Source organism: Hemiscyllium ocellatum, chromosome 13, assembly GCF_020745735.1.
Source record: "Hemiscyllium ocellatum isolate sHemOce1 chromosome 13, sHemOce1.pat.X.cur, whole genome shotgun sequence".
NCBI lineage: Eukaryota > Metazoa > Chordata > Chondrichthyes > Orectolobiformes > Hemiscylliidae > Hemiscyllium > Hemiscyllium ocellatum.
In genome coordinates, this window is record NC_083413.1 from 38,331,409 (window position 1) to 38,355,716 (window position 24,308).

General features: G+C 38.3%; 1 protein-coding gene across 1 annotated transcript in view; it reads left to right on the forward strand.

Moving 5' to 3' along the window:
• Positions 1-24,308, forward strand: part of zgc:153039 (uncharacterized protein LOC767698 homolog) — a 107,446-nt gene that overhangs the window by 52,027 nt on the left and 31,111 nt on the right. The window contains exons 7-9 of the mRNA XM_060834766.1: positions 4,221-4,378; positions 9,918-10,000; positions 21,757-21,881. Coding sequence (XP_060690749.1) covers positions 4,221-4,378; positions 9,918-10,000; positions 21,757-21,881 — 366 coding nt within the window. The remainder of the gene's footprint in view (positions 1-4,220; positions 4,379-9,917; positions 10,001-21,756; positions 21,882-24,308) is intronic.

Sequence of the window (24,308 nt, forward strand, 5' to 3'; positions counted from 1 at the left end):
TTTGTAGACAAGAAGACGATTTGAAACGACAAGAGATGATTTACTCATCATACATCCCAGGCTCTTCCTGATTTACGAGCCACACTTTGTGAACACTAGATCACTCAAACATCCTGTTATTGGTGACCACCTCATGATGTTGCAAGTGAAGGATTCTGATGATTTGGCGTTTCTTTATTGGGAGATGATCATTGCACAATATTTTTGAAAACATAGCCTACTAATTTTCACAAGGAAATTTTCTCCATTTTACTTCATTATTGTCAATATAAGTCCAATTTGAATGCATGCTTGCTATAATTTTCTATAGACCCTCCAGTAGCAACAGAGACAAAGGAGCAGATTGGAAGGCTCGTTTTGGAAAGATGCAGAAGTAACAGGTTTATTATTACTTTCCTAATATTGATTGGAACCTCCTTAGTCTAAATAGTTTGAAAGGAGCAGATTTTTGTCAGGTGTGTCCAGGAAGGATTCCTGATTCAATATGTGGGAAGGCCATATTGGATTTGGTGCTTGACAACAAACCAAGCCAGATGTCAGATCTCTGTGGGAGAACATTTCGAGGTCCTGAGTTAATAGTGAATTAGTGAGAGGGTCTTGGCGTTTGTGAGGACAGTGTGAAACAGGTTGATGTTAAGAAGAAGGATGTGCTGGAAATTTTGAAAAATGTAAGGATAGATAAGTCCCCTGGGCCAGACAGGGTATACCCAAGATTAATACGGGAAGTGAGGTAAGAGATTGCTGCACCTTTGGCAATGATCTTTGCATTCTCACTGTCCACTGGAGTAGTATCAGATTATTGGAGGGTGGCAAATGTTCAAGAAAGGGAATAGGGATAACCCTGGGAATTACAGACCAGTCAATCTTATGTCAGTGGTGGGTAAATTTATTGGAGAGGACTCTGAGAGACAGGATTTATGATTATTTGGAAAAGCATAGTTTGATTAGAGATAGTCAGCATGGCATTGAAGGGGCATGTCATGACCAACAAACCTTATTGCATTCTTTGAGGATGTGACTAACACATTGAAAGTTGAGCAGTGGATGTGGAATATATGGATTTCAGCAAGGTGCTTGATAAGGTTCCCCATGGTATACTCATACAGAAAGTAAGGAGGCATGGGATAGAGGGACGTTTCTCTGTCAGGATACAAAATTGGCTGGCCCCGATTAGACAGAGGGTGGTGGTAGGTAAAAAGTATTCCATCTGGAGCTCGGTGACCAGTAGTGTACTGCAAGGACCTGTTCTGGGACCACTGCTCTTTGTGATTTTTTTTTATAAATGAATTGGATGAGGAAGTGGAAGAGGAGGTTAGTAAGTTTGTCAATGACATAAAGGTTGGTGGAGTGGTAGATAGTATGGAGGGCTGTTGTCAGTTGCAAAGGGACATTGACAGGATGTAGAACTGGCTGAGAAGTGGCAGATGGAGTTCAACCTGGAAAAGTGTGAAGTGATTCATTTTGGAAGATCAAATTTGAATGCAGATTACAAGGTTAAAGACAAAAATCTTGGTAGTGCGGTGGAACAGGGATCTTGGGGTCCATGTCCATAGATCCCTCAAAGTTGCCATCCAAGTTGATAGGGTTGTTAAGAAGGAGTATGGTGCGTTGGCTTTCATTAGCAGGGGGATTGAGGTTAAGAACCACGAGGTTATGCTGCAGCTCTATAAAGTCCTGGTTAGACCACATTTTGAATGTGGTGTTCAGTTCTGGTCGCCTCGTTTATAGGAAGGATGTGGAAATTTCAGAGGGTGTGGAGGAGATTTACCAGGATGCTGTCTGTACTGGAGGGTGTGTTTTATGAAGAAATGTTGAGGGAGTTATGGCTTTTCTCAATGGAGTCGAGGAGGATGAGAGGTACTTGATCAAGGTGTACAGGATGATAAGAGGCATAAATAGAGTGGATAGCCAGAGATGGCTATTGCGAGGGGGCAAAATTTTAAGGTGATTGGAGGGAGGTTCAGGGGAGATGTCAGAGGTAGGTTCTTTACACAGAGTAATGGGTGCATGGAATGTACTGCTAGTAGTGGTAGTGGAATCGGATATATTAGGAACATTTAAGTGACTCCCTGATAAGTGACGTGGATAATAGTAAAATAAAGGGTATGTAGGTTAGTTTGATCATAGAGTAGGATAAAAGGTTGGCACAACATCGGGGACCAAAGGGCCTGAATTGTGCTGTACTGTTCTATGTTCGAAGGAAGGATTATACCTGAAACGTTGATTTCTCCACCTCCACAGTCCTGAAAAAGGGTTACATCCGAAACGTTAACTTCTCCACCTCCTGATGCTGCTTGGCTTGCCGTGTTCTTCCAGCCTACTGCTTGTCTACCTTAGAATCCAGCATCTGCAGTATTTTTGTCTTTAACCTATGTTCTATTTTGGCTGAAAGTGTGATATCTTTAAATCTAACCATTTGTTTATGAAAGCGTCTTTATTTTAAAGGAAAAGCAAAAGCTTACGGTTACTTAGTGATTTTCAGTCTCCGGTCTCCAAGCACTTAACATTGGATTGTTTCTCTTTATAGCTTAAATATTACATGAGCAAATGGAGCAGGCACCTTGGCAAGTTTTTCAACTTAGCACCTTGAAAATAAATGTTATTTGAGCTGATTAGTTCTATAAAGTTTGAAAAGCAACAACCTTTTTTTTGGTATTTGTATAGTAGAACAAGTATCTGGGTTGTGCAAAAGGAATAGCAAATATTGCTTTTGAGTTGCAGACGTTAACGCAGGAAGCGTTGTGCCTGAAAAATGTGTTGCATGATAATATAAAATCACAAATTGAAGTATAGGATGTATTTTGTTAAACAAGATACATTTTCTAACATTTTGCTTCAAGCTATAGTCCAGTTGGAAAATCAATTAAGCGGACATGTGCAGCATGAATGTGTACAGTAATTGTGAATCATTGTCTAGATGGCCTGTTATGAAAACCTTTGTTCATAAGTATGCATGCCACGTGGCAGACTGGATACATGAAATTTTAGATGCACAAATAGGATAATGAAAATTGAATGGCACACTTCCACTTTCGTGGATGTGCCTTGTGTGCCTCATTAGTTTTATTAGCTGCACTTAGAAATGCTGACCTGTAGCATTTCAGAATCAAGTTGGAAAATGCAATTATTTTAAGCTCTTTTGATGGCTTGTTAAGCCACTCAGGTTAAGATTGGTGTGTTTACATTTCAAATACTTTACCTCAAAAAGGTTTTCTAAAGGAAAGTAACCGAGTTGCAGTTACCAATCATAAAAAACTGCCATTCCATGCACAGTATGCATTTCATCTAAGTGGTTTATGATGCCAAGATTAGATGCTTTATAAACATCATTACTCATACATAGTGTAATTTAGTGTTGCATGATTTTATTCAGTCAAAATTTTAAGTTGTTTCTTAAATTAAATGATTAGTTCCCTGGTGGATTGTTCCGACAGCAATGACCGGTAATCCTTACAGGATTTCCTCATGAAGGGCTTATGTCTGAAACGTCGATTTTCCTGCTCCTCGGATGCTGCCTGACCTATGCTTTTCCAGTACTACACTCTCGACTCTGATCTCCAGCATCTGCAGTCCTCACTTTCTCCTAATCCTTACAAACTAGGAGTAGTTAGTGGATTGTGTTTTTATTTGATCTATTGAGTGATCTAATTATAACTAAACTGTAGCTGGGAGTGATACAGTTGGCCTTAGAAACCCCACATCAGCAAAGGGAAAAATTACTGGTGGTTCCTATTTTTGATTATTATCCAATGACTAAGCCCCCACCTTGCCACCAATTCCCTTGTGGAAGAGTTTGAGTGAGGACAAATTGTGGGGGTTTGTACTTTCTTCAGTATATTTCATGCAAGCAATGGTCACATGGGCAAGATATATAAAGACTGATTGATGTCTGTGGAATTGTTTGTTGGATAGGAATACTGGAGGAAACAATTCGTCAAAGCAATGTGTTGGGATGTCAGTTCAACATTTCTCTTGTCATGTGTTGTGTCAAGCTCTGCAACAAGTTTCCATATTTTTTTCCCTGTGTACAAAATTCTGTACAAATTCACAAGTCTTTGGAACTGTTTAGAAGCTGTCTAAGGTTAACAGTGTGAACCAGAAATGCTGCTACCTATTTGTTTATATCTTCGCATTCCACTGAATGAGATTTGTTTGTTTTGTTCTCTTGATTTCGAAGATGGAGCATCTCGGTATGATTTTCTCTCTTCTCTTGTTTGTAGATTGCTGCTTCAAAAAGATTATGATTTCCTCAAAGACATTAATATCTGGCATCCCTTTGTCATCATTGGAATCTACTCTTCAACTTTATCCGCTGCGATGAGCAATCTGATTGGAGCTTCTAGAATTCTCTATGCACTCGCGAAGGACGATATATTTGGCAAGTTATTTTCTTTCCTCTTTTATTGGAGCAATTAGATTATATTGCAGTTGCATGGAATTATAACACAGGACTTTGTCTCTCAGTAAATAGCTTGTAGAAGCCAAGTTCTGTTTTTTTAAAAAAAACATTTTCAAAGGCTAGATATTTCTTGTGTTGCATTTTCTTCTAAATGTGCATGTGAAAAATGACAGGAGGGTGTCAATATGCTAAAAAAGACATGACAGAGAGATAAGAAATGTTGTTCATTGTGGAAAGAGTAGGTAGTGCATTTAGAAATTAAGAATAAGGGAAGTATTGTGCATTAAATATTTACGAATTTTAACCATATTGTAGGGAGAAAGCATGGGTTTATTTATAAAGATGGTATGAAGGACAAAGGATTAAACTTCTGAAGAGACACATCAGAAAGATCGGCAGTCTTGGGGGAAAAAATGTTGAATCCAAACAGCAATTTGACGATCTTTGGGAATAGTTGAATAGAAATGAATTATTTCCTCTAGTCAACAAAATTGTAGCAAATGACACATTTTAAAATAATCACCAAATTAAAATGCAAGTTTGAAAAAAAAATCTTCAGTGATTTGAGTTTGAAATTCTTTTCCACAACCCATTGTTAAAGCAATACCCATCAATGATTTTAAGAGGAATTTAGATTGTTGTCTAATAAAGGTGAATATTGAGAATATGCAGATTAAACAAGAAAGTTGGATTAGACTAGGTGACATTTCTGGAGAAATGCAGTAGCACAGCGCAGACCAGTTTGTAATGTAATTTAAAACAGAAGAGGACAAAATTAATGCTGTTAAAACAGATTTGAAAAATGAATGATTTGAACTACAAACAAGTGTGAAAAGATTCGCTGGCGTAAGACTTGAGCAAGACTCAATACAGTTAGTTATGTTAGGAAGAGGCAGAGAGGAAGGGATGACATTTAATCCTTTAAAGTGGGTAGATTAGAGTAAGGTTCAACACCATTTAAAAGTAGATGTGTGACAGGCAGTCGATCCACACTCAGGAGTGGATAATTATCTCGCCAGACAGATAACATTGGACTAGATCTGCTTTATTCTCCAGTCTTGTTTTGCAGACCTGCAATTTCAGAAGAAAGGTAGGGAGGTAAAAAGTCAAGTTATATCACTGTTTATAGGTCAAGAGTAACAGACCTACTTTTCTGCTGGACCATGTCCTCCACCTTGGATTTGGTGTTGGTGATCAACGCACATACGTGTTTCCAGTAGCAGTTATAATTTCATAACCTACCTCTTGGCATGTTCTGGAGTCCTCTAAACCTGATTTCTGGGTGGGAAACCTGCCATAGAGAGACATTTTCACTGGAGTTGACATGGAAGGGAACCCAGTCTTCCTTTGTGAAATTCTGCGCTCAGTGCTTACTCAGTCATCCAACTGAGGCTCACATGAAAGCATCTGCAATACTAAAGGGGCAAAATAGTTTTCTTAAATTGTCCCCTCTTTCCACTACCTTTTTCTGACTTTATTTGCTATGAAATGATTTTGCCAGGTATCCTCCTGTCATTCTTGTAGGAACATATACAGTGAGACAATTGATCACTTGGTGAGAGGGCAATCATACCCAATATGAATGTTTTCTTGACCCAGTATTCCTAACTTGTGCTTTTGAATCTGAGTACAATGCTTTCCCCAAACCTTTTCTTAAGAAGGGACCTGTGCAAAGGTGCATCAGTGTGTATGCAGCAACATGAACATTAATGCCAATTAGTCTACAATTGTGCAGAGCAATGGCAGATGGAATTTAATCCTGATAAGTGTGAGGTGATGTGTTTTCAGTCTAATAAGGTCAAGATTTACACAATGAATGGTAGGTCTCTAGGGTGCCCGGAGGAATGAAGAGGCCTTGGTGTACAAGTCCATAAATCCCTAAAGGTTTTAACACCAATTGATAGGTTGGTGAAGAAGACACACTGGATGCTTGCCTTCATTAGCCGGGGGTAGAATATATGTGGAAAGTTTTGGTGTAATTTTTGTAGAGTGTTGCTTAAGCCAATGTGCAGCTCTGGTTGCCAAACAGCAGAAGAATGTGATGTACTGGAGAAGGTGCAGATGAAATTCACCAGGATGCTGTCTTTGATGGAAAGCTTTGATTAGGAGGAGAAATTGGATAGGCTGAATTTGTTTTCCCTCAGGCTGAGGGGGGTGGTTTTCTGATTGAGGTAAGCAAAATTGAGAGGCGTTGTCAGGGTAGAATGTGAGAATCCTTTCCCCATGGTAGAAGTGGCTGAGACCAGAGGCATAAGTTTTTAAGTAGTTTAGAAGGGATCTAAGGAAATATTTCTTCACCTTAGAGACTGCTAGAAATATGGAACATGCTGCCCGAGAGGATGGTGGAAGCAGGTATTCTATCAACAGTTTAAGAAACATCTGGACAAGCACTTAAATGCCAGGGCATAGTAGGCTATGGATCAAGTGCAGGTAAATAAGATTGGTATACTTTGGGGTTTCTGGAGAAGAATCAGTTTTCTTTTCTCCTGTTGGGTTAAGGATTATCTTGTTAGTGTAACAACAATACCAATGTGCCAAGCAAAACATTTCACGATACAGTGAACAAATAGTTGGACAAAGCCAGCCTTGCCATGTGCAAAAGACAAGGCAAGTATGTTCCCATGAAATCTGTGGAATTTGTCTACCTGTTTACAATGAACTTTTATGGTTAGATTTTTGTTGGTTAGCATAGCCATGGTGAGCTGAACGGCCTGTTTCTATGTTGTATGACTCTAATTTACCCCCATTCTTATTGGTTAGCTTCCTTGAGGGTGCAGTTATTGGGAAGATAGGATTTTTATGTTGTCTGATATAAAAACTGTACGTTTTGTCTTGGAACATACCTGCCTTGTCTTTTGCATATTCTTGCATGATACCAACAAAATAATCCTTAATCCATCAGGCAAAAATAAAAGCAAACCTCTGCGGATGTTGGAGATCTGAAATGAAAGCAAAGTACTGGAAAATCTCAATAGGTCTGGCAACATCTGTGGAGAGGAAAAAGAAAATCAACATTTTAAATTCAGCATGAGTCTAGACTTGAAACATTTGATTCCATTTTTTTCCTTCACGGATAGTACCAGATCTCCTGAATTTGTCCAGTATTTTGTTTTTATGTAGGGAAATATCTGTAAAGTACTGGGGAAGTATGGGTTAGCATTATTGCCTCTCAGCACCAGGGACCTAGGTTCAATTCCAATCTTGGGTGACTGTCTGTGTGGAATTTGCACATTATTCCCATGTCTGAGTCGGTTTCTGCTGGGTTCGACAGTCCAAAAATGTGCAGGATAGGTCGATTAGCCAAGTTACAGGGACAGGGTAGAGAACCTGGATCTGGGTGGGATGCTCTTTGAAGGGTGGTGCAGACTTGATGGGCCAAATGACCCCTTTCCAAAAACTGTAGAAATTCCATCATATTTGCACCAAAAAAGTTAAATCTTCCATCCCATTCTCTCTCTCCACATCAAAGATTAATTTTCAATGTTTTTAGTTGTTTGTACTCTTAGCTAATTGTTAATCTTTTAGAACCTTTGAATATATCTTATTCCTGGAACTACTGTGTTCTCTTTAATACAAACCTTTGTTCATGTAGATTCTAATGCTCCACCCAGTCAATAACACCAATGTGCCAGGCAAAACATTTCATGATACAATGAACAAATAGTTGGACAAAGCCAGCCTTCCCATGTGGTTTTTGTAATCTAGGAGAAAGTGAGGACTGCTTCTTCAATGGGGTTGAAGTGGAGGGCTGCACATTGTGAGGGTGAGAAGTAGGAGTGGGTGAGGGGAGTGGTCAGGTCGCGCTGTCAATGTCCTGGTAGCAGTTGGAAGTAAAGCGATCGAGGACAGGTAACAGGCCATCAGATTATTCCTGTTGAAGGGTTTACACCCAGAACATCAATTCTCCTGCTCCCTGGTGCTGCCTGACCAGCTATGCTTTTCCAGTGCCACACTCTTTTTGGTTTTTGTAACCACCCCTGCTTATTGGCTTGTCTGCATAATTATTTGTGATCCTGGAAATTTTCACATTCCTTCTCCTTCTTGGAATTATTTTAACTCTGTTTGAACAGTTGCAGTCATTTGTTTCAGTCAGACTATGATTGTAATTACTTTGCCAATTTACAGAGACTGTACCAATGTTAGAAAAATAACATCTGCATCTTCATTATCCTGTTCATGTGAAATTGTTCACTGGTCATTAATTTTGTTTTCAACAACAAATGCATTCCTACAGATTGAAAAGCATTTCTAAACTGTCTGACTTTTTTGTGGTGTTTGAAATGAATATGGTCAGCTCTGGATTGTGTCCAAAACATAAAGGAGGAGGAGGCAATAATGACTGTTGATGATGTTCAATCATCTTTATTATATGCAAAATATATGCTAAGAATGGTGGTAAATTACAGGACACACGGGTATTTTAAAAGTTTAAATCATTTAGAGTAGTGCAAAGAATGAACATTTCAGAGAGAAGTGCCAACAAAGAGTAGAGGGTTTTTTTGGCTTGCATTAAATATAGGTTTCATTTTGGACATTACGTGTACATTATTACTTTCTTCAGCATCTGGAGTGAGATTCTAAACCAGCTGTGATTACTTTTGGTTCTAATTCCAGTCATTAACAATGATTATTTGCACTGTAACCTTATTTCTGAATACTGTTCATTAGCTTTTAGCTTCACATTGACTGTTTCCTCTTGCAGTTAGTGGTTTAATTACTGATAACAAATAACTATGAGGCTTTCAAAAATGCTTTTAACATTTTACAGTAAAATTTATAAATTGTAGGGCAAAAAAAATTGTGAAAATGACTTTGCCAAATTAATCCAGTAAAAGCTATTTCTGAAATAATTTTTGTGAAATTTGACTCACTTTTTAATTTAACCCATTTTTAACCCAATGTATTTTCAAAACCTGCATTAATTGAACTGAATGGAATCGTGAAAAGTCATGGCTGTTCAGCATATCTCTGGATGAACAGAGATCATCTTTAGTCTAGGTTATGGCTGTTTTATAAATATGTAAAAGAAGTATCTGTATTCGTCACAGTATAATCTGAACGCCTCGGCTGAACTGGGCCTTGATGTGTGTTATTTTTGTTCGTATGCAGATATTGATATATTTTTCTGCAACTCCTATTGTAGTGGCGGTTTTAACTCTCTCTCTTTCACAGTACTGAAAATAAAAATGCCATTTGTATTATTAGACCAGCAATCCATGATGTGATTATAGTATCCTGGTCTCTACGACCACTTTAATATTGTGTATTTAATACTCGCAGTTACAAATAAAACTGCAAGTATGGAATCCGTTCCACTCGTTCATCTTGAGGAGGTGGTGAACCATTTAGTGGGATCATGAATTGTGATATACTCCTCTATCAGCTGCTTTGTTGTTTATTCTTTAAAATTCTTTGTTTAAACATTGAGCCATAAAGACATTTAAGTGAGTGAAGCATTGATGGTCCTAATCTGATTAATCCATTGACTGGATTTTTTTAAAAACATTCATTCGTTTAGGAAAGCTTCTCATGCCTGCAAAGAAAACTTCTCGTGGTGGAAATCCTTGGGCTGCTGTGTTAATTTCATGGGTATCAGTACAGGTACATTTACTTGTTTGTTTCCAAGTCATGACTCTGATCTAACCAAAGTATATTGACAATTTACTGTTCTGTTATTCTTCGTAAGAAAGTTTATGTAATAATTACAAAAGCTGTGCAGCTAAATGTTGTTTTAACATTACGTGATCAGAAATAAATTTGTATTTTGCCTATCATTGAACAGTTTTTGATTTTAAAAAATACAAGTGTAATTTTCATCTAGTTGTTTTACCGAAAGGGCCACCTAAAACATAGGATCAAGCAACTTTATGAAATCTAATGGAAAAAACTGTAAAGCTTGTCAGACTAGTGTTACCTCACTCTTAAAACATTATTTGTGTGGCCATTTGTAGCATTTGAACACAAATTAACTAATCTTAAATCTTGTTATTATAATGTGCACCTTTTTTACTGAGTGTTAACATTTAAAAGCATTTAAAAACCTAGACAGAAGCAGGAATAGGCCATTCAGCCTTTCGAGCCTGCTCTGTCAGTTAATATAATTGTGACTCATCATGGAGCTAATACTCCATTCCTGCTTTCTCCTTTTGATCCCTCTCATCCTGAAAACTGCATCTATCGCTCTCTTGAAAACATTCTATGCTTTGGCCTCAACTGTTTTCTGTGAGAGGGTTCCTCAGCTCATCACTATCTGGGTGAAGACATTTGTCCTCATCTCATTCCTAAATGGCCTGTGCCGAATCCTTAGACTGTGACCCCTAAGCCTGTACTCCCTAGTGAACAGGAACATCCTTCCTGTGTTTACCCTGCCTAGCCCTTTTAGAATTTTAAAGATTTTTATGAGATTGTCCATCCCCTAACTCTCCTACCTATTCTTCTAAACTTCAGTGAGTATCATCATAGCTGATCCAGTCAATCTTCATAGAGTCATAGACTTCATACAAGCAGTCTTGCTATCCCAGGATTTATTGGTGATCCCTAATTGCTATAGTGAAGGATTCAGTGCATCACCACTTGATTATTTGCTTATTACAGGGTAAACAGCATTCCTTCCTTCTGTTTGCAATGTGACAGCTGATACACTTTAAACCTCAACTCACACCAACTTCCCCATCCACTACCACTCAGCAGGGAAGCAAGGGTCCTCTATTCTGCAATCTGATGTTTTGAGATCAAGACATAGCAGTGTAGGAACTAAGTGTGCATTGAAAAGCATCAGGGAGGGCATCTGTTTCATCCTTCCAACTTAGTTAGTGTCATATCATGAAGAGTTAAATCAACTCCATCAATATTGTTATAGAATTGTTACAGTGCCCAGGAGACCATTGACCACATCATGTAAGCGCTGTTCATGCTATACCCTGAGTCAAAAAGTAGATACTTTCTAATCCTCTGTTCAGAAATGTGATGTTATACCTCTGGACCAGGTAAGACCTGAACCCATGCCTCCTAGCCTAGAGATAGTGATACTACCACTGCACCACAAGAATCACTAAAAATAGAATTTGTATGCTTTCTCAGTTCAAAGTTGCTTGTCTTTTCCTAATAAATAATTTGATAAGTGAAATAAATAGTTGAGATCAATTTTGTGAGCAAGTAAAGATTATAGTACTTAATATTGATGGAAGTTTAATATTCTCAGAAATCAATAGAACACATGGTGAAGTTGGATTGCAGAGAGTTTATGAAGTAATTAGCAATCAGAGTTGTGTTGGGTCAGTGATCTAAATGACATAGCTCCTGTGGTGAAAGGCAAATCACATCTATTGAATGATTAAAATACATTCATTTTAGTTCTGATGGCAACAATAATTATCAAAGTGAGCAAGTTAACGTTAATAACATTGCAGGTCATTACTGATTCAAACTTTACATTTTATTGAAGGTTAATTGTGTTGACAGGATGAAGGCACAAATTGTAAACCAGCATACATGATAGTAAAAACAGTAACATTAGCTTTAATGCACTTTTTCTTTTTCATGGATCTTAATGAGCATTCTAGTAGATGCACTAGAACAATGCCAAGGAGTATAAACAATAGTTATGGTGTAGGAATTTTGATATGATGAATCTTTCCACTAGAGCAAAGAAAATGGCCATATTATTAAAGATTTTTAATAGGATAAATAGGGAAAGAATAGTTCATCTAGCATTTGGTAATTTGGACTCATCTTTTTAAAATTATCACTGAGCATAAAATTGAGAGAAATCTAATTAGATTATTGTGGAGCATGAGACTCTTGGTCATAATGATTGGAGCAGAGATCATTGCTGTTTTACAGGAATATGGATAAATATGTGAAACAGAGCCAGTGAGAGAGAACAGTTCAATAGGATTAATGTTGGACTACTGTAGCAATAGACCAGCACAGACACGTGGACTAAATTGGCCTCTTCCTGCGGTACAAAATTCTTGTGATTTAATCATTCAATGTTAAAGTTTGATTGTCTGATTGTTTGACCGGACATTTCCAGAGACCCTTTGGATATTCAGTAATTGTGGATGTTCAAAACCAAACGTTGATTAGATTTTTGGACAGGAAGTGGATGAAGAATTATGGGATGATGAGGAAGGTATAGGTGAGTTAGATGATCCACCATCATCATATTGATTGCCAAAGCAAACTTCAAAGGGCTAAATGGCCTACTGTTACTCCTTTATATTTTTAAACAAGTTAAGCAATGTAGTTTAATAATAGTTCCGCTACTCAAATCACAATACTTGAGGTAAAGTTTGGCTGTATTCAGTAATCCTTTTCTTGGCCTAAATCTATACACGTTGCAAAGGCTAATATTTGAGAAGTGGACATGATTGCAACTACAAGCATGTCTCAAGTGACTTTAGATCTCCTCCTTGAAAAAAAAGCCCCAGTTCTACCTTTTCAGTTTCTCCGTTTCTCTCATTATTCACTTATTAATTCTCAAACTAGAGGATACCACAGTAAAATTGAATTACCTACCTCTATATTTTCAGACTAATGCATGCACATAGTTTCTTGAGGTTCATTGTTATACTTATGGAGCACAATGTTATTTGTGGTCCTTCAGAATCTAGATGTAAATGTATTTCCGCAACACAAATGTGTCAAAGGTTTTAAAATCAGAGGGTATAGTAATTTTGCTATGTATTTCAGCATAAATTGTGCACTTGGAAGATTGAAATATTCTCTTGCTTAAATGGTCGAACAAAAAGCACTATAAGGAATTGCTCTTTGCAGCAGTGAATTGACAATAATTTTCAGAACCTAATAAGTTGTTTTAAGCCACCTGAGATTTGAAAGCCTCATGTCACTCATTTGTTCCTGTGTCTGCTAAGAAATGCATTGAATGATAAATGTGGAAGCCGACATGCAGAAAAAATTATATGGTCTGGCCAAGTACAGATAACCATTTCAAATGTTACCGCGGGGGTCTGGTGTAATTTCATTATGTTAGGCTAATGATTAATGTGTCTGGTAATATTAATTTGTCTCTATTTTGACATCTCCATGCTGTCCTCCAGATTTAACTACATCATGGCTGGACAATTGTTTTCTTTCTTGAAAATAACTTAGCGGCTCAGACTGCAATGGTTATTTGTAGACCTTTTTAAAGTATGTGACTGGAGCTGTCTTGAATAGTTGTCCATTTTTGCAGTCAAATAGATAATTATTTTATTTTAGCATCTAGGCCACCCACAGACCATAGTTCATATGAAATTTAATTCAGATGCTTTTGTTTTTGTTTGTTCTTTAAAGCTTGAAAAGATCATGAATGCTCAAGGGGTCAATATAACCTTTTCAGGAAATTGTCTTTCTCTTGATGTAAGCTGCATTTCAGGTTAAAAATCATTAATTTGATTTTTCTGTCATTGGAGACATAATTGTCCTGTTTGTGATCATTTGCTTTTGTCAGTATAATAAGAGCAAAAGTTACAGATGCTGTAACTAAAATAAAACGTGCTGGAGAGGCTCCACATTTGTGGAAAGAGAAACAGAGTTGACGTTTCAAGTCCAATCTGACCCTTCTTTGGAACTGGAGAGGTGGAAGTGCGATGTCTTGTCGTGAGATTAAATCCCAAATATGCCATGGAACAAAAGGCAAAGTGAGTGGCAGAGAAACAAAACATTGATCTAAAGTGAGTTTTAATAGTAGAATAAAGGTCAGGTCTGTCTAGAAAATTAAAGCCTGAGAATGACCACTACCATCTTGAAGGATGGAAGGAATGGAAACATGAGAGCATCACCATCTTCAAGTTCCCCTCCATGCCATTCACTATCCTGATTTGGAAAGTTAATGCCATTCTGGATCTGTCTATATTCGTCCTCATCCTCAGGCACCTTTTACATGATCTTGGTGTACTAGGCACTTGTGGAGGATGAACACTGATGTACATTGGATCTCAGTGCCTGTGCTTTGACATCAGTTATTAATGAGAAATCCAAATGCCATCATCACCTTGAGGCTTGTTGCCATTCCACATGCACTTTTCCAGTAATGGATAAAAATGTTAAAGGTAAAAGCACCCATCATAAAAAAAATTGGTCACAAACAGCCGGTTCCGCTGTTGCATGTTTCTTCAAAGCAAATTGGTTTTAACGCGATTTAAGAATTTTTAACGTTATTTGTAGAACGTGAACTTTCCTTACCGTATTGGCTACAATGTGATTCCAGGCACATTAGTTTAAATGGCGCGGCTATTGCACGATTTTCTTAACGCGAGATTGCACGAGAACTGAACTAATGCACTATATCAGAACCTAGTTTAATTTCACTAAAAGTTATTCTTAGAATTGAGATACCAGGAGGAAAGTTGGGAAAGGGATTGGAAAACTTTAAAACTGTAGCAAGAACAATCCAAATAAATTGCAGTATTTGGAAGGTAGGTTTCTGGAGGCATAAAAGCATGATAACATTCTCCGTTCCCATATTCAGATTTTAGTCTTTCTACAAATAAAAGTCCAGTAAAGGTTTTAATTTATGTTTTATTAGGTTTTTTAAAACTCAAACTTGTAGCACTTTCTGGATTTTTTAAAAGTGAAAATCTTCACCAGCTGAGCCAAAAACTAGAACAGTTTTGAATAGAATCCGTTGAAGTTGCAACTGTGTATGATCGAATGCATTAGAGAATCCATACAAGATTAAGCTCGCATTTGTCAATGTTTCTGTGAGCCTAGAAAGCTATTCTATCTGGATCTTTACTGAGTCATGGTTTTAATAAATCAAAGCTTCTATAGATTAATAATTCAGTGTGGTTACATCTAAAATCGCTTTTGATACAAGCCTTTAAGCTCTATGTGATAAGTGTATCTTTCCTTAATAATTTGTACTGAAAATGCCAGATGTATTCCTAGAGGTGGTGAGTTGGATACCTTTTCCATGCATGGTGTACTTAATAGCTGCCATTTTTCTGCATAAAAATTTGCTTGCAGCAGAGGTTATGACCACAAGAGTACAAAAGCCAGCAGTATACTCAGCACAATTGAATTTATCCTAACATCCCCCTTTCGTTATTTAAAAATAGACATGCATTACCATGTACAGTTATAAGTTACTCATATACATAGTTAAAAGCATATTATCTTTCATCAACAAAAGTGTGTTAACTCTGCACATATATTTGATACACAGACATTAAATCATGCTGGTCTCTGAATAGTACTTGTGTGTTGTTGGGTTTTCCTCTGGTATTTGTTCGTTTGTAGACTTATTTGATGAGATTCCCTATAGTGTGGAAACAGACTATTTGGCCCAACAAGTCCACACTACCCTCTGAAGAGTAACTCACCCAGACCTATTTCTCTCTGACTAATATGGGCAATTTAGTCTGACCTGCACATCTTTGGAGTGTGGGAGGAAACCAGAGCAAACCCATGCAGACACCAGGCAAATGTGCAAACTTCACACAGACGGTCGCCTGAGACTGGAATCAAACCTGGATCACTGGTGCTGTGAGGCGGCAGTGCTAACCACTGAGCTACTGTGCTGTCCTACTGTTGTTTATTCTCCAGTGACTGTCCACTGGAAAACAATAGTATTCCATGGTAACTGTTATAATTGATCTATTTATTTCTGAAGAACAGAGGGCCTCTGGACTTAATTACAACCACTGAGGTCCTGCATTTTAATCTACTGCCTAGCTCCCTAAATTCTTGATGCAAGACCTTATTCCTCACGCTGCCCATATCATTGATATCAACATGTACGATCACTTCTGAATCATCATTCTCTCCTTTCTGGATGCCCTGCAGCCATGCAGTGACATCTGTGATCCTGGCCCCAGGAAGGCAATACACCATCCTGGAGCCACTACTTCAGCCATAGAAACGCCTGTCTGAATCCCCCAGCACTATTGCTCTTCCTCCTCCTCCTTATTAGTTATTGATCTGATATCAGCTGATTAGGCAGTTCTCCTCCATCTTGAATAGCACTTCATACCATGGCTGAAAGACCCAATGTTCAAAGCAGCCCCACTGCCCGAGCTGGTCAAATCCTAAAGGATATAGACTGGCCCTTTTGGCAGGTGGTGAGGAAACCAACAAGGGATATATACTTGGCCTTGTCTTGCCCAATCTAGCAGTATCAGAGGAGTCCAGAGTCACATCTGTGGTCTGGTGATTAAGATTTAAATTCCATCATGGTAGCTGCTGGAATTCCTGTTCCAGGACTGAATCTAGAATTGGTCTGGAATGTTCTTAAGGGAAAGAAATCCATAAATATCCCCATTCTCACTGATGGGGAAACCAAGCACATCATCAATGCAGAAGATGTTTTCACACTTGTTAGCTTGAAGTGCCAAAGAGATGATCAATCTCGGCCTTCTCCTCAGGTCCCCTGCCCCTCACATGCCAGAATTCAGGCATTTCACCTGATCTCAAGAAATGACTGAAGGAACACACTTCAAAGGCTGTGGTCCCTAACAACATTCCATAATAATACAGAAGTGTGCTCCAGAACTAGCTCTTTCTTTAGATAAGTGTTCCAGTGCAAGATGTCAGTGACCTCTACTTGACAATGTGGAAATTTGTCCATGTATCCTGTGCACAAAAAGCAGGAGAAATCCAACCCAGGCAATACTTCATCCACTGGCGGCCTCTTCGCCATCACTAAAGTGATGGAAGGTGATATTTACAGCAGTATCGAGCAGCACTTACTCAATAATAACGTGCACACCAACACTGTGTGTTCTGCTTATGCCAATCAGCTCTTGATTTCATTAGAACTTTGGTCCAAACATGGACAAATGAGCTGAAATCCAGATAAGTGAGGATCAATTGCCCTTTGGCATCAAGATAGCATTTGCACTTCGTGTGGCATCAAGGATTCTGAGCAAACCTGGAGTCCTGGGAATCTGGAGTATACACACCTCTGATTAGACTCCTGCTGGCACAAATGAAGAAGACTGTAGTTTTTGGAGGTCTTTCATCTCAATCCCAGGATATCACTGCAGGAGCTCCTCAGAGTTGCAGCCATCTTCAACAGTTTCATCCATGATCTTCTGTCTTTCATGTAAAGTCAGAAGTTTAGGTGTTTGCTAAGGATTGTACTGCACTCTGTACATTCATGATTCCTCAGACAAAGATGCAATCTGCATCCAAATGCAGCTTGACCTGGACAACATTCAGACTTGCGCTGATAAGTGACAAGTAACATTCATGCCACACATGTCAAGTAATGACCATCTCCAGTAGAAGCGAATTTTAACCATCTATCCCTTGACAATCAATGGCTTTGCCATCCCAGAGTATCCCACTATTTTAAACAAAAATCTTGATTTATTGTTGACCAGAAACTGAACTGGATTAGCCTTTTATGAACTGCTGCTACAAGAGCAAATTATAGATTGGTAATTCTGTGATGATTAACTTGCATCCTGAATCCCTAAAGTCTGTGCTGAAAATGTGTTGCTGGAAAAGCGCAGCAGGTCAGGCAGCATCCAAGGAGCAAGAGAATCGACGTTTCGGGCATGAGCCCTTCTTCAGGAATCATGCCCGAAACGTCGATTCTCCTGCTCCTTGGATGCTGCCTGACCTGCGCTTTTCCAGCAACATATTTTCAGCTCTGATCTCCAGCATCTGCAGTCCTCACTTTCTTCCCTGAAGTCTGTCCATCATTTAGGAGTCACAATTCAGGAATGTGATAGAATACTCCCCAATTGTCTGTGCAGTTTCGGTAGTACTCAAGCAGCTCAACACCATGCAGAACAAAGGATTCTGTTTGACTGACCTCTTGCCAAACACCTTCACTGTTTATTTCCTCCATGACCAATGGTAGCAGTGCATACCATCTACAAAATGTATTGCAATAACTTGTCCAAGATCCTTCAAAAGCATAACCACTCCTATCGAAAATGTCAAAACTTCCAGGTACATTGCAACACCACCACGTGCAAGTTCTTCTTCAAGCCATACACCATGCTGATTTGGAAATATATTACAGTTCCCCTATAGTCCCTGGGTTAAAATTCTGGAACTTCATCCTGAATGGCATTAGGATGAACTGCAGTGGGTCAAGAAGGTAGCTCACCACTGCCTTCTCCAGAGCAACTGAGGATGGGCTTTAAGTCTGACTTGGTGAAAGTGAGGACTGCAGATGCTGAAAAGCAGCGTTTAGATTAGAGTGGTGCTGGGAACGTACAGCCCTTCATTCCTGATGAAGGGCTTTTGCCCGAAACATCAATTTTCCTGCTCCTTGGATGCTGCTTGACCTGCTGTGCTTTTCCAGCACCACTCTAATCTAAAAATTAAACCTGACTTAGCCAGTGACACAACATCTTGTGAATTAATTTGCTTTTAAAAACACATTTGAGATTGTTTGCAGAAGTGAAACCTGTAAATCTACTTTACTAACATTATTGAAGACCATGCACCTGGTGCATTTCAAGTGCATTTAACTCTTCCTTAAATAGTCTGTTGCAATTGCAAGATTAGAAATGTTAAAATCACTTGAGTTTCTCCAATTTGAACATTATGGGGGAGGCAGGGCAGTGGACTTTAAGATTACATAGCATTAATTTCACTAAGTAGAAAGTGAGGACTGGAGATCATAGCAACACGACGGCTGGAGGAAGAGCGCCTCATCTTCCGCCTAGGAACCCTCCAACCACAAAGGATGAACCTAGATTTCTCCAGTTTCCTCATTTCCCCTCCCCCCACCTTGTCTTAGTCAAATCCCTCGAACTCAGCACCGCCTTCCTAAGCTGCAATCTTCTTCCGGACCTCTCCGCCCCACCCCCACTCCGGCCTATCACCCGCACCTTGACCTCCTTCTACCTATTGCATTTACAATGCCCCTCCCCCAAGTCCCTCCTCCCTACTTTTTATCTTAGCCTGCTGAATACACTTTCCTCATTCCTGAAGAAGGGCTCATGCCCGAAACGTCGACTCTCCTGCTCCTTGGATGCTGCCTGACCTGCTGCACTTTTCCAGCAATTAATTTCACTAACCCCTGTACTCAAAGGATCATCAAAGATTTGGAAGAATATTATCAATACAATTAGAAAAATATTGAATCAAATCAATAAAAAGAAGAACAAAAGGAATAAAATCTCCATTTGTCAGACAGATGTCTAACTCCATAATATCTAGACAAGGTTCTCAGTTTGAAATTGAGTTTATGGAAGTGAAATCATATTCTATTCAATCATGGCATAGCTTAAAATCATATTGAAGATAAATGGAAATCCTTTCAGATATAATGCACGCAAATCCCTTGGGGATACCTAACAGATACAGCAAGTACTGAGCATTTAACATTTTTGTGGGTAAGTTTGTGTTCAGGTGCTGAATAGAGTCATGGTCCTATTGAGAAATTCCCAAAGTTAAACTCATTATGGCTCCCTTTTTATGCCAGCACTGAATGAAATGTGCTCTTTGTATTATATTTTAAAAGGGAATCCAGTCATATTTGCAACAAATTATTTATTTTTTTATTTTCTCAGTGCTGCAGCAGAGACCCTAACTTGACAATCTTTCCTGCTCTAAACAAGTCAGCAAACTGCATCAGCTTTAAGTCTGATGCAGAACTAATGCAAATTCACAACATTCTTTCAAATCTGCTTTAAGTAATAACTGAAACAACAACTCTGAGATCTTCAAACAAGTTCCCTTATTTTTGTCCAAAATGTATATTCAAAATAAGCATGGATCAAGTTGCAGTCATCCCATTACATGAAGTAGTTTAGGGAAAATTAATTAGAATTACATGAAACACACTCCTTTTTAACCAACCTACTGGTATGTCTAGTTCAACATGCCGATTATTTGTGAATGAAAGCACCCTAGGACAGAAAGGGCTATCTCCTGAATCTATCCTATTCAAGTAGTGTGGCTGTAAGTAACGGTACTAAATGACAGATGTTCTTTGGAGAGAAAATTAGCCATCAAGTTAAATGGATCTCCTGTAATGACAAAAAAGTGGTCAACATGAACTGTTCACTTTTCTTGTGTTCCAACCTTTTCATAGTCCTGAGCTGCTGGGGGTAATTGTAATAGCTAGTCTCAGTAGAGCAATCTATCAAGACAACTGGCAGAGATCATGGATTGGGTATGTGTAGCATAGTTATGAATTGGCTTTATCAAGTGGTCAACTGGAGCTACCAATACCGATCGAGAAGTTTTCTTTCGGTTCTTCCATAAAGTTGGTTAACTATGTAAAGTCCTTTTTTTTTTGAAAACATTGAGATCAAGCAGTGTATAGTTTGGTTTCTCGTTTGCATCATCTTAACAAGCCTGTACACTCTAACCTGTACTACTGATAAAGGTAGAGTTGATACCTTTCTAATTCTGAAATGTTAAATTTGTGCAAATATTTTATTCAGCCATAAATGGAGAATTATTTGCAGTTTTAGTCACTCTATCCATGGGAATAATGAAAATTAAAGGGGGAAAAAACAATCTAGCTATTCATGGTTTTAGAGTGTTACAGATACAAGAAGGTATTTATTGCTTGAGGCTATTTTCACTTGAGTTGGTAAGATTAGGAAGTAACCTGACAGAAATTTTCAACGTAACTGATTATCCCAAGTTGTTGGTTGTGATTGACTGCAGTAATCAGTGAGATGTTAAAAAGAGGCACATATTTAAGATGATCAAAAATGGAATTGAATGGAAGGTTTGAAAAATATTTTTACATTGAGGATAGTTAAAAAGTGGAATTTTATGCTACAAAAAATTGTTGATATAAACTTCATTAGGCGTTTTAAAATGATCAGTAGGTGCTCGGTAAAGGGTATTAAAGAAGAAAGCAGATTGGCCTTTCATGAGATAGAATGGAGAACTGTAGATTGATGAGCAAAATGGTTAGTTTCATGTTGTAAAACAATGATGGAAATATTGCTACTTATTGCTGGAGTTCATGCAGTATCGTATTTATTGTCTCCCGAATGCAGTTTTACCATTATATTTTAAAGTCACTTGTTTACATTGTTTATGAATGTAGCCTGAATACGAGCAGATCTTGGCATCTCATCTGTGTAAAATGATGTATTTGTATAATATACAATGACTTATAACACAGCTCCTTCACTCATGTTAGCACCTGATGCCCTCCAGCAGATGGTGTGTTATTAGGATTACAGCAACTGTTTATTTTATTATGCCCTTGATCTACATTCAACTCCAAGGGGAAATCTTGACCTTTTTTAAAGTAGCTTTGACAAGACCAGAAATGGGTTTTGTACTGTCAAAAGGCAAAAAAATTAGCAACTATTTTTCACTAATATTATTTGAATAGATGTTGTTTGCCATTTCAATAGACAATTGAGTGCATGCTTGTTAACTTTGGGGCATAAAAGTTATGTGTTCTTTTGTTTTTTCAGCTTGTGTTGTTCACTGGCAAATTGAATACTATTGCTGGGATAGTGACCATCTTTTTTCTCTTGGTCTATGCTGCTGTGGATCTAGCCTGTCTGGCATTGGAGTGGGCTTCTGCACCAAATTTCAGGTATGAGAGATTTCAGAAATTCAAATATTGCACTTTAACTGAATAAGTATTACCAAAATTCTGAAACACTCGAGTTTCTGCGCCTGGAAGAAATAAGTTAAATTTTATGTATCTGGAGTTTGTATGTTTCCCAACTGTAACCAGTTGAATGGAAATAATTCAGCAACTCTGCGTATTATACCTGTCCAGTTTGTTAAAGGTTGTAGCTGAAATGAAGTCTGGACAGATCTCTTTCCAGAAAGTGCAAAATTGCACTAAGTTCACATGTACTCTTCAGCCACCATAATATTACATTTTTCTATCAGTTATATGTTCAGGATTCAGTCTTTACTCATTCTGAAAAAAATTAAAAGTAATGGACATTGTTACAGATTATGTACAATGTTCAAACAAAACATGATCGTAATGATTTTGTTCAACCCTTCTAAAGATTTCTGGTTACTTGTGCAGTTAGTTATTGTTATATTCTTGCATCTGATTATAAAGATAAGAAACTTATGGATTTCTTGTTCACCAAGCAGGAATCACCTATTCAAGTACTTCTGGTGTTTCCATCTCTCTCTCCCCAGCACCTTTCAAACTAAATCTCCTACAAGCCTTATTCCCAACTATCAGTCTTTCTAGTTTCTCTCTTGATACCTCCTTTACGTTCATCCCTACATCCTAGTCCCTTGACCTCATTCCCACTGGACTATCTGTCATGGCCCACTGCCTTTCAAAATTATAGTAATCCTATCCCAAAGTAGACCTGTTCATTGCCTTCGTGTTCATGGTGCCAGAGCATTGTCGAGACAATCTAGAGCCACTGTCCAGGACTGAAAGCTGTGACAAGATTGGGAGAAAAAAAAACAAGGAGAATATTTCAACAATAACACAGGCTGGATTCCACCATCCACTCCCCCGCCACCCAAACCATCTTGCTCCCTCTCCCAGCCAACCTAATGACCCCAAACCCTGTTAATCCCATTTCTATGGGCTGCCTGCCATATCCTGGAGAAATCTAGGCCATGATCCCATTCCTGAAATGATCTCTTTGTTTCTGAAGCAAGATATAATCTCCACTGGGGAGTGCTGGTGGTGGCTATTGCACCCATCTGATACTGCTAGGCTGATAGTGTTGGGGTGGAACTTCCTGTCCCTAAAAAGCAGAAATCCAGTCTTCACACCATTAATGGCCAGTTGATTTTTTTAATGATAGTGGGCTAGTTGTTCCTCTATGGGCGAAAGGCAGGTGTGCAGGAGGCAAAGTGATCCACAAACTCCAGTCCTCAGTCTGTAACTAGAAAAAGAATGTTCATTGATGAACCAGAGGGTTGATAAGAATGCAGCGAGTTTAGGCTTGATTTCTTGCAGGGAGAAGTAATGGGGTTAAAAAGAGGCATATAGTGCTTTGCAATGCATTGCTAATGATCCCAATAATGGAAGTGAGAAATGAAGGTGGTAGTTCAGATTGAGGTGGGCATTATTTAAAGATACAGGATCTGGATTTTGAGAATGTGGAAGTAGCAGGAATGGATAATGGGAGAATAAACTGTAAAGAAGAGAAGAGCAAGGACATAATTTGGTGGGCTACTTGACAGTGAAGCTTGGCGTCTGGGAGAATAACCTGATTGTTCCCAATGCAGATAACTCAAGTTTTGGCACAGAAAAGTCTCTGAGCTCTTCATTTGTACAGTTGTGGTCGTGAAAGGAGAAGTTTATATTTGATTTTTTTTAAGTTATCGTCTTGCTTTGTGTTTTCTAACTCTTTTTATTTTTGCCATGTCAATTTGCAAGTTTTGTTCCAGTTTTAAATTCGATTTGATCAGTATCAAAGTTAGCTGACTTCTAGGTGACTGGAGGCAATTACAGGATTATGCAGTTGATTTTAAAACTGCTTTCTGTTTTTCTTTTTCTTTGTCCTGGTGTTTCCTGCTGATTCTTTCCAATTGTCCTGCTTCTACTTTTGACTTGCAAATCTTTCCCAACTATGAAATCTGGCTAAATCAAATAACATCTCATCCTGTCCGCATGTACGCATTTTTATTTTTTAAATTCATATTTTATTCTTTGCTTTGATCCTTCTTTTCCAACTGTGTTGCTTGTGGCTTGAATATTAAGTAAAGGATTTGTTCTGTTGTATCTCCAGCCAACACCCTGCTATTATTTTGGACATATGCAGTTACATTATTCAAAATAGGATTTTTTTTGTTGTTTTGGTCAGATGTTTTTAAACTTTTTATGATTTCCACAAGTTTAAATTTTACTCAATACTTTAATATCTCCTCTCTCTCTTTCACTCTTGCACTGTCATGTTCTCTCTCTCTCTCTCTCTCTCTCGTGCTGTCATTCTGTCGCTCTTTCTCTTGTACTCTCTTGCGCTGTCTCTCTCTTGCTTTCTCATACTCTCTCTTTCTCACGAACTGTGTTTTCTTGTTGTCTTTTTTT